This window comes from Oncorhynchus tshawytscha, unplaced genomic scaffold, assembly GCF_018296145.1.
Source record: "Oncorhynchus tshawytscha isolate Ot180627B unplaced genomic scaffold, Otsh_v2.0 Un_contig_1793_pilon_pilon, whole genome shotgun sequence".
Classification (NCBI taxonomy): domain Eukaryota; kingdom Metazoa; phylum Chordata; class Actinopteri; order Salmoniformes; family Salmonidae; genus Oncorhynchus; species Oncorhynchus tshawytscha.
The window spans coordinates 60,366-74,619 of record NW_024609650.1 but is presented as its reverse complement, the minus strand read 5'-3'; the positions used below and the strand labels follow the sequence as shown (position 1 = coordinate 74,619).

Below are 14,254 nucleotides of genomic sequence, written 5' to 3'. Positions count from 1 at the left end.
CTCCACCAAGCAAGGGGCTCCACCAAGCAAGCGGCACCACTAAGCAAGCGGCACCACTAAGCAAGGGGCACCATGAAGACCAAGGAGCTCTCCAAACAGGTCAGGGTCAACGTTGTGGAGAAGTACAGATCAGGGTTGGGTTATAAAACATATCAGAAACGTTGAACATCCCACGGAGCACCATTAAATCCATCATCATCCAAAACTCACGGACCAGGCAAGGAGGGCATTAATCAGAGAGCCAACAAAGACACCAAAGATAACCCTGAAGGAGCTGCAAAGCTCCACAGCGGAGATTGGAGTATCTGTCCATAGGGCCACTTTAAGCCGTACACTCAACAGAGCTGGGCTTTATGGAAGAGTGGCCAGAAAAAAGCCATTGCTTAAGGAAAGAAATAAGTAAACACTTTTAGTGTTCGCCAAAAGGCATGTGGGAGACTCCCCAAAAATATGGAAGAAGGTACTCTGGTCAAATGAGACTAAAATGTAGCTTTTTGGCCATCAAGAACAAAACGCTATGTCTGGTGCAAACCCAACATCTCTCATCACCCCGAGAACACCATCCCCACAATGTCTTGGAATGGCCCAGTCAAAGCCCAGAACTCAATTCAATTATATCTGTGGTATGACATAAAGATTGCTGTACATCAGCGGAACCCATCCGACTTGAAGGAGCTGGACCAGTTTTGCCTTGAAGAATGGGCAAAAATCCCAGTGGCTAGATGTGCCAAGCTTATAGAGACATACCCCAAGAGACTTACAGCTGTAATTGCTGCAAAAGGTGGCTATACAAAATATTGACATTGGGGGGGTGAATAGTTAAGCACGCTCAGGTTTTCTGTTTTTTTGTCTTATTTCTGGTTTGTTTCACAAAAAATATTCAGTATTTTCAAAGTGGTAGGCATGTTGTGTAAATCAAATGATACAAACCCCCCCAAAAATCTATTTTAATTCCAGGTTGTAAGGCAACAAAATAGGAAAGATGCCATGGGGGTGAATACTTTCGCAAGCCACTGTAAGACAGAATGATCTGGAACAACTAGGCTGCCTCTCTCCTCACCGTGTAGAAGCCCAGGTTCCTGAGCAGGGTCTTCATTAGGATCTCAGCCAGGTGTGTGTCAGGGTTGGTGCCGGGGGCTCCGTAGGAGGGGTCCAGGCCGCAGGAGGAGGCCAGGGCCTCGGGGGCCTCGGGGGGACAGCTGAACCCCAAGAGGGATGCTACGTGGGTGTGGTCCTGGAGCGAAGTCAGAATGATGTCCAGTTGCATCCTCTGGGAAACACAGGGTCAAGGGTCATAGGTTAGAGGTCAGGGGTCAGAGGCAGGGACAGGATGCAGCTGAAGAGAGATACACAGAAGTCAGCTATCTATCGATCTATGGCAGCATTTTGACTTGGGAACGTTTGGAGCAGCTTTTCCCAAACCTGCACTTCGTTTTATTTGGACATTTATTTGTATATTTTAATCCAAAAAGATGATGCTGATTCATGATTTTGACAGGCTGAGAAAAGCTTCCTGCCCGTCTGTCCCGACTCCCGACACGTTCATCACTATGAGACAGCTGGAGATTCAATTTGAATATTGAAACAATATTGCAAATATCAGAGTGACAAACAGAAAGGTTTATACAAATCTGTGTTGAAAACTAAATGTTAGTCTAAAAGACATGTGAGATAATGTCTAGATGCTTTTCATAGTGGAGATCAAGTTCATAAATTGCCTGGCTGGGCTGACGAAATGTTGTATTGCGGAGTCAGATGGAACAGAGTAAATAGGCATTTTTAACGTCATAGATTTAGCCGGTGGTAACTTGTGGAATAGACACCGGCTGGAATGCGGTTTTAACCAATCAGCATTCAGGATTAGACCCACCTGTTGTATAAAATAGCATTAAGGCACCTGTGTCCAGGCACTTTGTGGTATATGGTCTATATTGACCATATACCACGGCCTTATTGCTTAAATAGAACTAGGGCTGTGAACTCCAGGCACTCTGAACTGTTATTGACTAAATAGAACTAGGGCCTTATTGACTAAATGAACTAAGAACAGCCTTATTGACTAAATAGAACTAGGGCATGGTATATTGACCAAATAGAACTAGGGCCTTATTGCAAATAGAACTCCTTATTGACTAAATAGGGCCTTATTGCTTAAATAGAACTAGGGCCTTATTGCTTAAATAGAACTAGGGCCTTATTGACTAAATATAACTAGGGCCTTATTGATATAGTCACAGGTAAATGGCGTTGTTCAGACCAACGTGCAATACATCTATGTACTATACCTGTCCTTTAGACAGACTCTCCCATCTGTCAGGTCCCTGGGGCAGCAGGGAGTGGAGAAGCTCCATCCTCTCTCTCAGAGGAGGTAACAGCATAGTGGCCCCCACAGACAGAGTCTCAATCACAGCCTAGAGAAAACACAGAGATGGGTCAACACAACAGAGACACAGTGCTAGAGCCTGACAACACAGAGACACAGTGCTAGAGCCTGACAACACAGAGACACAGGGTTAGAGCCCGACAACACAGAGACACAGGGTTAGAGCCCGACAACACAGAGACACAGGGTTAGAGCCCGACAACACAGAGACACAGGGTTAGAGCCTGACAACACAGTGTTAGAGCCTGACAACACAGAAACACAGTGTTAGAGCCTGACAACACAGAGACACAGTGTTAGAGCCTGACAACACAGTGTTAGAGCCTGACAACACAGTGTTAGAGCCTGACAACACAGAGAAACAGTGTTAGAGCCTGACAACACAGTGTTAGAGCCTGAAACAGTGTTAGAGCCTGACAACACAGAGAAACAGTGTTAGAGCCTGACAACACAGAGAAACAGTGTTAGAGCCTGACAACACAGAGAAACAGTGTTAGAGCCTGACAACACAGAGAAACAGTGTTAGAGCCTGACAACACAGTGTTAGAGCCCGACAACACAGTGTTAGAGCCTGACAACACAGAGACACAGTGTTAGAGCCTGACAACACAGTGTTAGAGCCTGACAACACAGTGTTAGAGCCTGACAACACAGAGACACAGTGTTAGAGCCTGACAACACAGAGAGCCTGACAACACAGTGTTAGAGCCTGACAACACAGAGAAACAGTGTTAGAGCCTGAGTGTTAGAGCCTGACAACACAGAGAAACAGTGTTAAAGCCTGACAACACAGAGAAACAGTGTTAGAGCCTGACAACACAGTGTTAGAGCCTGACAACACAGTGTTAGAGCCTGACAACACAGAGAAACAGTGTTAGAGCCTGACAACACAGAGAAACAGTGTTAGAGCCTGACAACACAGAGACACAGTGTTAGAGTCTGACAACACAACACAGTGTTAGAGCCTGACAACACAGAGACACAGTGTTAGAGCCTCAAACACAGCCTGGTTACACAGATGTCCCACAAACTCAGTTTTTCGTACCACAGGCCCCCAACAGACAGTGTTTCAAACACAGTCTGGCATAAACAACAACAGCACCACACAACGAGAGGAGACAATAGCTTGACTATCGATCTCAATCCCAGCCTGACAACCAAAACACACAATGAGAGGAGACAACATCTTGACTATCGATCTCAATCCCAGCCTGACAACCAAAACACACAATGAGAGGAGACAACAGCTTGACTATCGATCTCAATCCCAGCCTGACAACCAAAACACACAATGAGAGGAGACAACATCTTGACTATCGATCTCAATCCCAGCCTGACAACCAAAACACACAATGAGAGGAGACAACAGCTTGACTATCGATCTCAATCCCAGCCTGACAACCAAAACACACAACGAGAGGAGACAACAGCTTGACTATCGATCTCAATCCCAGCCTGACAACCAAAACACACAATGAGAGGAGACAACATCTTGACTATCGATCTCAATCCCAGCCTGACAACCAAAACACACAATGAGAGGAGACAACAGCTTGACTATCGATCTCAATCCCAGCCTGACAACCAAAACACACAATGAGAGGAGACAACATCTTGCCTATCGATCTCAATCCCAGCCTGACAACCAAAACACACAACGAGAGGAGACAACAGCTTGACTATCGATCTCAATCCCAGCCTGACAACCAAAACACACAATGAGAGGAGACAACAGCTTGATTATCGATCTCAATCCCAGCCTGACAACCAAAACACACAATGAGAGGAGACAACAGCTTGACTATCGATCTCAATCCCAGCCTGACAACCAAAACACACAATGAGAGGAGACAACAGCTTGACTATCGATCTCAATCCCAGCCTGACAACCAAAACACACAATGAGAGGAGACAACAGCTTGACTATCGATCTCAATCCCAGCCTGACAACCAAAACACACAATGAGAGGAGACAACAGCTTGACTATCGATCTCAATCCCAGCCTGACAACCAAAACACACAACGAGAGGAGACAACAGCTTGACTATCGATCTCAATCCCAGCCTGACAACCAAAACACACAATGAGAGGAGACAACAGCTTGACTATCGATCTCAATCCCAGCCTGACAACCAAAACACACAATGAGAGGAGACAACAGAGGAGACAACAGCTGACTATCGATCTCAATCCCAGCCTGACAACCAAAACACACAATGAGAGGAGACAACAGCTTGACTATCGATCTCAATCCCAGCCTGACAACCAAAACACACAATGAGAGGAGACAACAGCTTGACTATCGATCTCAATCCCAGCCTGACAACCAAAACACACAATGAGAGGAGACAACATCTTGACTAAAACACACAACGAGAGGAGACAACAGCTTGACGATCTCAATCCCAGCCTGACAACCAAAACACACAACGAGAGGAGACAACAGCTTGACTATCGATCTCAATCCCAGCCTGACAACCAAAACACACAATGAGAGGAGACAACAGCTTGACTATCGATCTCAATCCCAGCCTGACAACCAAAACACACAATGACTATCGATCTCAATCCCAGCCTGACAACCAAAACACACAATGAGAGGAGACAACAGCTTGACTATCGATCTCAATCCCAGCCTGACAACCAAAACACACAATGAGAGGAGACAACAGCTTGACTATCGATCTCAATCCCAGCCTGACAACCAAAACACACAATGAGAGGAGACAACAGCTTGACTATCGATCTCAATCCCAGCCTGACAACCAAAACACACAATGAGAGGAGACAACAGCTTGACTATCGATCTCAATCCCAGCCTGACAACCAAAACACACAATGAGAGGAGACAACAGCTTGACTATCGATCTCAATCCCAGCCTGACAACCAAAACACAGCGACACTGGGTTTGGCTCAGGGACAAAACCCCAACGGGTCAGGGACCTGGCAAATAGTCAAGTTCAGACCAGTCAGTCAACAGATTGTGCCTTGTTGCTTCACATATCCAGAGTCCATATTGTCATCTCTAGTCTGAAAGGTAATGTTGTCCGGTAAGTAGAGATGTAGTGTTTTGAGGGTTTATAGTTAAATCTATATTGTTAACATTCGGGCTGTATACAGACACCCTTCAAAGGAACAGCTGATCTAGTGGTTACTGTGTGAGCCGGTGTTCACCTCTTGGATCTCATCAGGAACAGAGGAATCCATCAGTCTGAAGAGAAGGTTCCGGAGGGGGCGGGCCTGTCGCCCTAGGATACTGGTGGCCACTCCCCCGGCCAGAGCCAAAGCCAGGTGATTGGACAGCAGTCGAAGGCAGAGTTTCAGGAAGTTGTGATGCTCCCTGTAATGAAGTGGTGCGTCAGAGTGTTATGATACTGTCCTGATAAGACAGAAGACGAAGCCCAGCAGAAAGGCATTGCAACGGTTTTCATTGATTGTAGCATCAGTAAAATGCTACAGAATGTACAGTTGAAGTCGGAAGTTTACATACACCTTAGCCAAATACATTTAAACTCAGTTTTTCACAGTTCCTGACATTTAATCCTAGTAAAAAAATGCACGTTTAAGGTCAGTTAGAATCACCACTTTATTTTAAGAATGTGAAATGTCAGAATAATAGTAGAGAGAATGTTTTATTTCAGCTTGTATTTCTTTCATCACATTCCCAGTGGGTCAGAAGTTTACATACACTCAAACCTTATTGTGTTTTCCGTGGTCTTACGGGACTATTAATGCCTCAGATGAATAGTCAGCGTGGTGGAGGCTGCTGTCATTTCACGTCTTCAGGACGGAAGGTTTAGAATGAATGGAACCCCACTAAACACATTGTATCCATGACACGGTTCCAACGATTTCATTCCTGTCTTTACAGTGAGCTCCCTGTAGGGTTCCCTGTAGGGTTCCCTGTAGGGGTGCCTGCAGTACCAGTACCTACCAGGAGGAGGGGAAGGGGAGGGGTGGCACCTCGCTGTTGATGCCGTCACAGTAGCGCTCTAGGAAGGAACGCAGGTGAGAGAAGGTGCTTTCTTCCAGGTCCACACAATAGGGTCTGTGCCACGCTACCACCTGTCTGTCGACCAATTAAAACACAACAATATTATCATCTCATAGGGTCTGTGTGTGTCCGTGTGAACAGTGTGTGTGTGTGTGTGTGTGTGTGTGTGTGTGTGTGTGTGTGTGTGTGTACAGTAGGAACAGTCCCCACTGACCCCTGGAGGTCTGAAGTCCAGGGTTGTGGTGCAGCAGACTCAGTGTTCCACATAGAAGCACCATGGATAGAGATGGGACTGGGATGGGGGGCCTGGAATGGGGGTTGGGACTGGGATGGGGGGCCTGGAATGGGGGGGCCTGGAATGGGGGGACTGGGATGGGGGGGGTTGGGACTGGGATGGGGGGCCTGGGATGGAGGGGCCTGGAATGGGATGGGGGGGGGACTGGGATGGGGGGGGGGCCTTGGATGGGGGGCCTGGAATGGGGGTTGGGACTGGGATGGGGGGTGGGACTGGGCTGGGGGGTCCACTGGGATGGGGGCAGACCTCAGAAGACCATGGTTCTGTACCTGTCCCTGGGCAGAGTGGTCCATGCCAGGCTGTGTGTTCAACATGCTATATTTCTATACTGACCTGTCCCTGGGCATTATGTCTCTTCTAAATGCTATATTTCTATACTGACATGTCCCTGGGCACCGTGTCTCTTCTAAATGCTATATTTCTATACTGACCTGTCCCTGGGCATCGTGTCTCTTCTAAATGCTATATTTCTATACTGACATGTCCCTGGGCATCGTGTCTCTTCTAAATGCTATATTTCTATACTGACCTGTCCCTGGGCATCGTGTCTCTTCTAAATGCTATATTTCTATACTGACATGTCTCTGGGCATCGTGTCTCTTCTAAATGCTATATTTCTATACTGGCCTGTCCCTGGGCATCATGTCTCTTCTATATTTCTATACTGACCTGTCCCTGGGCATCGTGTCTCTTCTACATGCTATATTTCTATGCGTTCTGGTAGCAGGACCAACCTGTCCCTGGGCAGAGCGGTCCATGCCAGGCTGTGGGAGGTACCAGCTGAGATCTGTTGGATGACCACACCGTCCAGACCAACCACCTTCTTCGGCTTGGTGATGGGACCAGTAGAGTTACCCTGGCCACACTGACCCATGGAGTTGTTACCCCAAGCATACACCTCATTGTCTAGGTGGAGGAGAGACAGAGAGATGAGAGGAAAAATAGACATCAAGTTGATTAAATCATCCAATCATAGGAACTCTCTACGACCTTCTACCTCTGTCTCTCTCTTTCAGCACTCTCTCTACTACCTTCTACCTCTGTCTCTCTCTTTCAGCACTCTCTCTACTACCTTCTACCTCTGTCTCTCTCTTTCAGCACTCTCTCTACTACCTTCTACCTCTGTCTCTCTCTTTCAGCACTCTCTCTACTACCTTCTACCTCTGTCTCTCTCTTTCAGCACTCTCTCTACTACCTTCTACCTCTGTCTCTCTCTTTCAGCACTCTCTCTACTACCTTCTACCTCTGTCTCTCTCTTTCAGCACTCTCTACTACCTTCTACCTCTGTCTCTCTCTTTCAGCACTCTCTCTACTACCTTCTACCTCTGTCTCTCTCTTTCAGCACTCTCTCTACTACCTTCTACCTCTGTCTCTCTCTTTCAGCACTCTCTACTACTACCTTCTACCTTCTACCTCTCTCTCTTTCAGCACTCTCTCTACTACCTTCTACCTCTGTCTCTCTCTTTCAGCACTCTCTCTACTACCTTCTAGTCTCTCTCTTTCAGCACTCTCTCTACTACCTTCTACCTCTGTCTCTCTCTTTCAGCACTCTCTCTACTACCTTCTACCTCTGTCTCTCTCTTTCAGCACTCTCTCTACTACCTTCTACCTCTGTCTCTCTCTTTCAGCACTCTCTCTACTACCTTCTACCTCTGTCTCTCTCTTTCAGCACACTCTCTACTACCTTCTACCTCTGTACTACCTTCTACCTCTGTCTCTCTCTTTCAGCACTCTCTCTACTACCTTCTACCTCTGTCTCTCTCTTTCAGCACTCTCTCTACTACCTTCTACCTCTGTCTCTCTCTTTCAGCACTCTCTCTACTACCTTCTACCTCTGTCTCTCTCTTTCAGCACTCTCTCTACTACCTTCTACCTCTGTCTCTCTCTTTCAGCACTCTCTCTACTACCTTCTACCTCTGTCTCTCTCTTTCAGCACTCTCTCTACTACCTTCTACCTCTGTCTCTCTCTTTCAGCACTCTCTCTACTACCTTCTACCTCTGTCTCTCTCTTTCAGCACTCTCTCTACTACCTTCTACCTCTGTCTCTCTCTTTCAGCACTCTCTCTACTACCTTCTACCTCTGTCTCTCTCTTTCAGCACTCTCTCTACTACCTTCTACCTCTGTCTCTCTCTTTCAGCACTCTCTCTACTACCTTCTACCTATGTCTCTCTTTCAGCACTCTCTCTACTACCTTCTACCTCTGTCTCTCTCTTTCAGCACTCTCTCTACTTTCTACCTCTGTCTCTCTCTTTCAGCACTCTCTCTAGCCTTCTACCTCTGTCTCTCTCTTTCAGCACTCTCTCTACTACCTTCTACCTCTGTCTCTCTCTTTCAGCACTCTCTCTACTACCTTCTACCTCTGTCTCTCTCTTTCAGCACTCTCTCTACTACCTTCTACCTCTGTCTCTCTCTTTCAGCACTCTCTCTACTACCTTCTACCTCTGTCTCTCTCTTTCAGCACTCTCTACCTTCTACTCTCTCTCTTTCAGCACTCTCTCTACTACCTTCTACCTATGTCTCTCTTTCAGCACTCTCTCTACTACCTTCTACCTCTGTCTCTCTCTTTCAGCACTCTCTCTACTACCTTCTACCTCTGTCTCTCTCTTTCAGCACTCTCTCTACTACCTTCTACCTCTGTCTCTCTCTTTCAGCACTCTCTCTACTACCTTCTACCTCTGTCTCACTCTAACCAATAAAAACGCAAAACACTTACATCATTGATTTAAAATAATCATCTTTTATTTTTTTAAGGGTTGTTTTACTCTTTCAGCACTCTCTACTACCTTCTACCTCTGTCTCTCTATGGAGCACTCCACCTTCTACCCTGTCTCTCTGTCAGCACTCTCTCTACCTCATCAGCTCTGTCTCTCTGCAGTGGCTTCAGAGGAGCCTACAGTCTCTCTCTTTCAGCACTCTCTCTACTACCTTCTAGCCCCAGGCATACACCTGGAACTACCTTCTAGGTCTCTCACAGGACCAGTTACTACCTTCTACCTCTGTCTCTCTCTTTCAGGACCAGTTACTACCTTCTACCTCTGTCTCAGCACTCTACTACTACCTTCAGGACCTGTCTCTCAACTTTCAGGACCAGTTACCTACCACTGGACTCTCTTTCAGCACTCTACTACCTTCTACCTCTGTCTCTCTCTTTCAGCACTCTCACTACCTTCAGTCTCTCTCTTTCAGCACTCTCACTACCTTCTACCTCTGTCTCTCTCTTTCAGCACTCTCTCTACTACCTTCTACCTCTGTCTCTCTCTTTCAGCACTCTCTTACTACCTTCTACCTCTGTCTTACTAACAACACAGGACATCAGATTTACTACAATCACTTTTTTTTTTTTTTTAAGGACAACACAGGACTAGACAGTGGCTGTCTCCTACACAGGACAACACCCTGGACCAGTCACTACTCAATCAGCAGGACCAGTTACACTTCACAGGAGCAACACAGGACCAGTTACTAGCAACACAGGACCACCTTACAGGACAACACAGGACCAGTTACTAAAACGCAGGACAACACAGGACCAGTTACTAAAACACAGGACCAGTTACAGGACAACACAGGACCTCAGTTACTACAACACAGGACAACACAGGGCCAGTTACTACAACACAGGACCAACAAACACAGGACCAGTTACTAAAACACAGGACAACACAGGACCAGTTACTAAAACACAGGACAACACAGGACCAGTTACTACAACACAGGACCAGTTACTAAAACGCAGGACAACACAGGACCAGTTACTAAAACACAGGACAACACAGGGCCAGTTACTAGAACACAGGACAACACAGGACCGGTTACTACAACAGGACCAGTTACTACAACACAGGACCAGTTACTAGAACCAGTCACTAGAACACAGGACAACAGAACCAGTCACTAGAACAGGGCAGTTACTAAAACGCAGGACAACACAGGACCAGTTACTAAAACACAGGACAACACAGGGCCAGTTACTAGAACACAGGACATAGAACCAGTCATTAGAACACAGGATATAGAACCAGTCACTAGAACACAGGACATAGAACCAGTCACTAGAACCAGTTACTAGAACACAGGACATAGAACCAGTCATTAGAACACAGGACATAGAACCAGTCACTAGAACACAGGACATAGAACCAGTCACTAGAACACAGGACATAGAACCAGTCACTAGAACACAGGACATAGAACCAGTCACTAGAACACAGGACATAGAACCAGTCACTAGAACACAGGATATAGAACCAGTCACTAGAACACAGGACATAGAACCAGTCACGAGAACACAGGACATAGAACCAGTCACTAGAACACAGGACATAGAACCAGTCACTAGAACACAGGACATAGAACCAGTCACTAGAACACAGGACATCACCAGTCACTAGAACACAGGACATAGAACCAGTCACTAGAACACAGGACATAGAACCAGTCACTAGAACCAGTCACTAGAACACAGGACATAGAACCAGTCACTAGAACACAGGATATAGAACCAGTCACTAGAACACAGGATATAGAACCAGTCACGAGAACACAGGACATAGAACCAGTCACTAGAACACAGGACATAGAACCAGTCACTAGAACACAGGACATAGAACCAGTCACTAGAACACAGGACATAGAACCAGTCACTAGAACACAGGACATAGAACCAGTCACGAGAACACAGGACATAGAACCAGTCACTAGAACCAGTCAGGATTAAAGGGTCTGCATATTAAAAGTAGCCTGGTCCCAGATCTGTTTATAGGAGTCTTGCCAACTCCTATGGTTATTTCCATGTCAAATATACCTGGAACCAGGCCATATAAAAGACATCGCAACAGGAAGTTACTTGCAAACAGTATCGATAGAACAACGAGACAGATATTTCACTGCCTGTATAAATGTGAAGCAGCTGCGTGGCGTTTCCACTCACTATTTATTTACCTTTATTTAACCAGGTAGGCAAGTTGAGAACAAGTTCTCATTTACAATTGCGACCTGGCCAAGATAAAGCAAAGCAGTTCGACAGATACAACGACACAGAGTTACACATGGAGTAAAACAAACATACAGTCAATAATACAGTATAAACAAGTCTATATACAATTTGAGGATATGAGGTGAGAAGGGAGGTAAAGGCAAAAAAGGCCATGGTGGCAAAGTAAATACAATATAGCAAGTAAAACACTGGAATGGTAGTTTTGCAATGGAAGAATGTGCAAAGTAGAAATAAAAATAATGGGGTGCAAAGGAGCAAAATAAATAAATAAATTAAAATTAAATACAGTTGGGAAAGAGGTAGTTGTTTGGGCTAAATTATAGGTGGGCTATGTACAGGTGCAGTAATCTGTGAGCTGCTCTGACAGTTGGTGCTTAAAGCTAGTGAGGGAGATAAGTGTTTCCAGTTTCAGAGATTTTTGTAGTTTGTTCCAGTCATTGGCAGCAGAGAACTGGAAGGAGAGGCGGCCAAAGAAAGAATTGGTTTTGGGGGTGACTAGAGAGATATACCTGCTGGAGCGTGTGCTACAGGTGGGAGATGCTATGGTGACCAGCGAGCTGAGATAAGGGGGACTTTACCTAGCAGGGTCTTGTAGATGACATGGAGCCAGTGGGTTTGGCGACGAGTATGAAGCGAGGGCCAGCCAACGAGAGCGTACAGGTCGAATGGTGGGTAGTATATGGGGCTTTGGTGATAAAACGGATTGCACTGTGATAGACTGCATCCAATTTGTTGAGTAGGGTATTGGAGGCTATTTTGTAAATGACATCGCCAAAGTCGAGGACTGGTAGGATGGTCAGTTTTACAAGGGTATGTTTGGCAGCATGAGTGAAGGATGCTTTGTTGCGAAATAGGAAGCCAATTCTAGATTTAACTTTGGATTGGAGATGTTTGATATGGGTCTGGAAGGAGAGTTTACAGTCTAACCAGACACCTAAGTATTTGTAGTTGTCCACGTATTCTAAGTCAGAGCCGTCCAGAGTAGTGATGTTGGACAGGCTGGTAGGTGCAGGTAGCGATCGGTTGAAGAGCATGCATTTAGTTTTACTTGTATTTAAGAGCAATTGGAGGCCACGGAAGGAGAGTTGTATGGCATTGAAGCTTGCCTGGAGGGTTGTTAACACAGTGTCCAAAGAAGGGCCGGAAGTATACAGAATGGTGTCGTCTGCGTAGAGGTGGATCAGGGACTCACCAGCAGCAAGAGCGACCTCATTGATGTATACAGAGAAGAGAGTCGGTCCAAGAATTGAACCCTGTGGCACCCCCATAGAGACTGCCAGAGGTCCGGACAGCAGACCCTCCGATTTGACACACTGAACTCTATCAGAGAAGTAGTTGGTGAACCAGGCGAGGCAATTATTTGAGAAACCAAGGCTGTCGAGTCTGCCGATGAGGATGTGGTGATTGACAGAGTCGAAAGCCTTGGCCAGATCAATGAATACGGCTGCACAGTAATGTTTCTTATCGATGGCGGTTAAGATATCGTTTAGGACCTTGTGCGTGGCTGAGGTGCACCCATGACCAGCTCTGAAACCAGATTGCATAGCAGAGAAGGTATGGTGAGATTCGAAATGGTCGGTAATCTGTTTGTTGACTTGGCTTTCGAAGACCTTAGAAAGGCACGGTAGGATAGATATAGGTCTTTGAAGAGGGGGATGACCGCAGCTGCTTTCCAATCTTTGGGAATCTCAGACGACACGAAAGAGAGGTTGAACAGGCTAGTAATAGGGGTGGCAACAATTTCGGCAGATAATTTTAGAAAGAAAGGGTCCAGATTGTCTAGCCCGGATGATTTGTAGGGGTCCAGATTTTGCAGCTCTTTCAGAACATCAGCTGAATGGATTTGGGAGAAGGAGAAATGGGGAAGGCTTGGGCGAGTTGCTGTTGGGGGTGCAGTGCTGTTGTCCGGGGTAGGAGTAGCCAGGTGGAAAGGTATGGTAGTGACAGGAAGACCACTGGCTGGCAGTGGGAGAACACAGAACAACATGGATTATGGCAGACATTCTGCTCATTAAACAGTTCTGTTCCAAAAACTAAAATCTGTTATGAACAGAGTGGACTAAGTTTTGTAGACTTTACCCTTTGCAAAAGGTTTTTTAATTTTGAATTGTGTTGTGTAGAAGGACTGAAAGGCAGGGAGGTGTTCGCTAAAGGTAAATAATTATGCAGATGCATGCTAGAATGAGCCAATAGAATCTCCCTATCTCGTGATTGGCTCTGCCCACCTCCTTGCTTGTTCTGCCCACTATGACTCGTTTGTTCCCATTGGAAACGACAGGCTGTGGTCTATCTTGGTTAAGTTGTAAAAAATCTTTGATAGTATTGCCAGTTGGACTAAAGGGAACTGTATATAAACATACAAAAACATTTTGTGATAAATACTTATTTTAACATCCTGGTTAACAGTAACACAATGAGCAACATAATGTGATTAACAGGAGTTGTGTCTCTTTCTTACTATAACCAGACACAGAGTACCAGAGATCATTGCTACAGGACATTTAATATAGGGTAAAGTGAAAACAGCAACACTCCACACAACCAGGGACAGATTATATCAACAAAACAGTCTTCTGTTTATTC

The 14,254-nt window shown here is 45.8% G+C and overlaps 1 protein-coding gene across 1 annotated transcript in view; it reads right to left on the bottom strand.

The window, feature by feature from the left end:
• LOC112239810 (probable E3 ubiquitin-protein ligase HERC1) overlaps window positions 1-14,254 on the bottom strand; it is a 211,754-nt gene that overhangs the window by 168,262 nt on the left and 29,238 nt on the right. Inside the window, 6 exon segments of the mRNA XM_042316629.1 lie at window positions 1,061-1,270; window positions 2,286-2,411; window positions 5,560-5,725; window positions 6,320-6,454; window positions 7,409-7,631; window positions 9,609-9,621. Coding sequence (XP_042172563.1) covers window positions 1,061-1,270; window positions 2,286-2,411; window positions 5,560-5,725; window positions 6,320-6,454; window positions 7,409-7,631; window positions 9,609-9,621 — 873 coding nt within the window.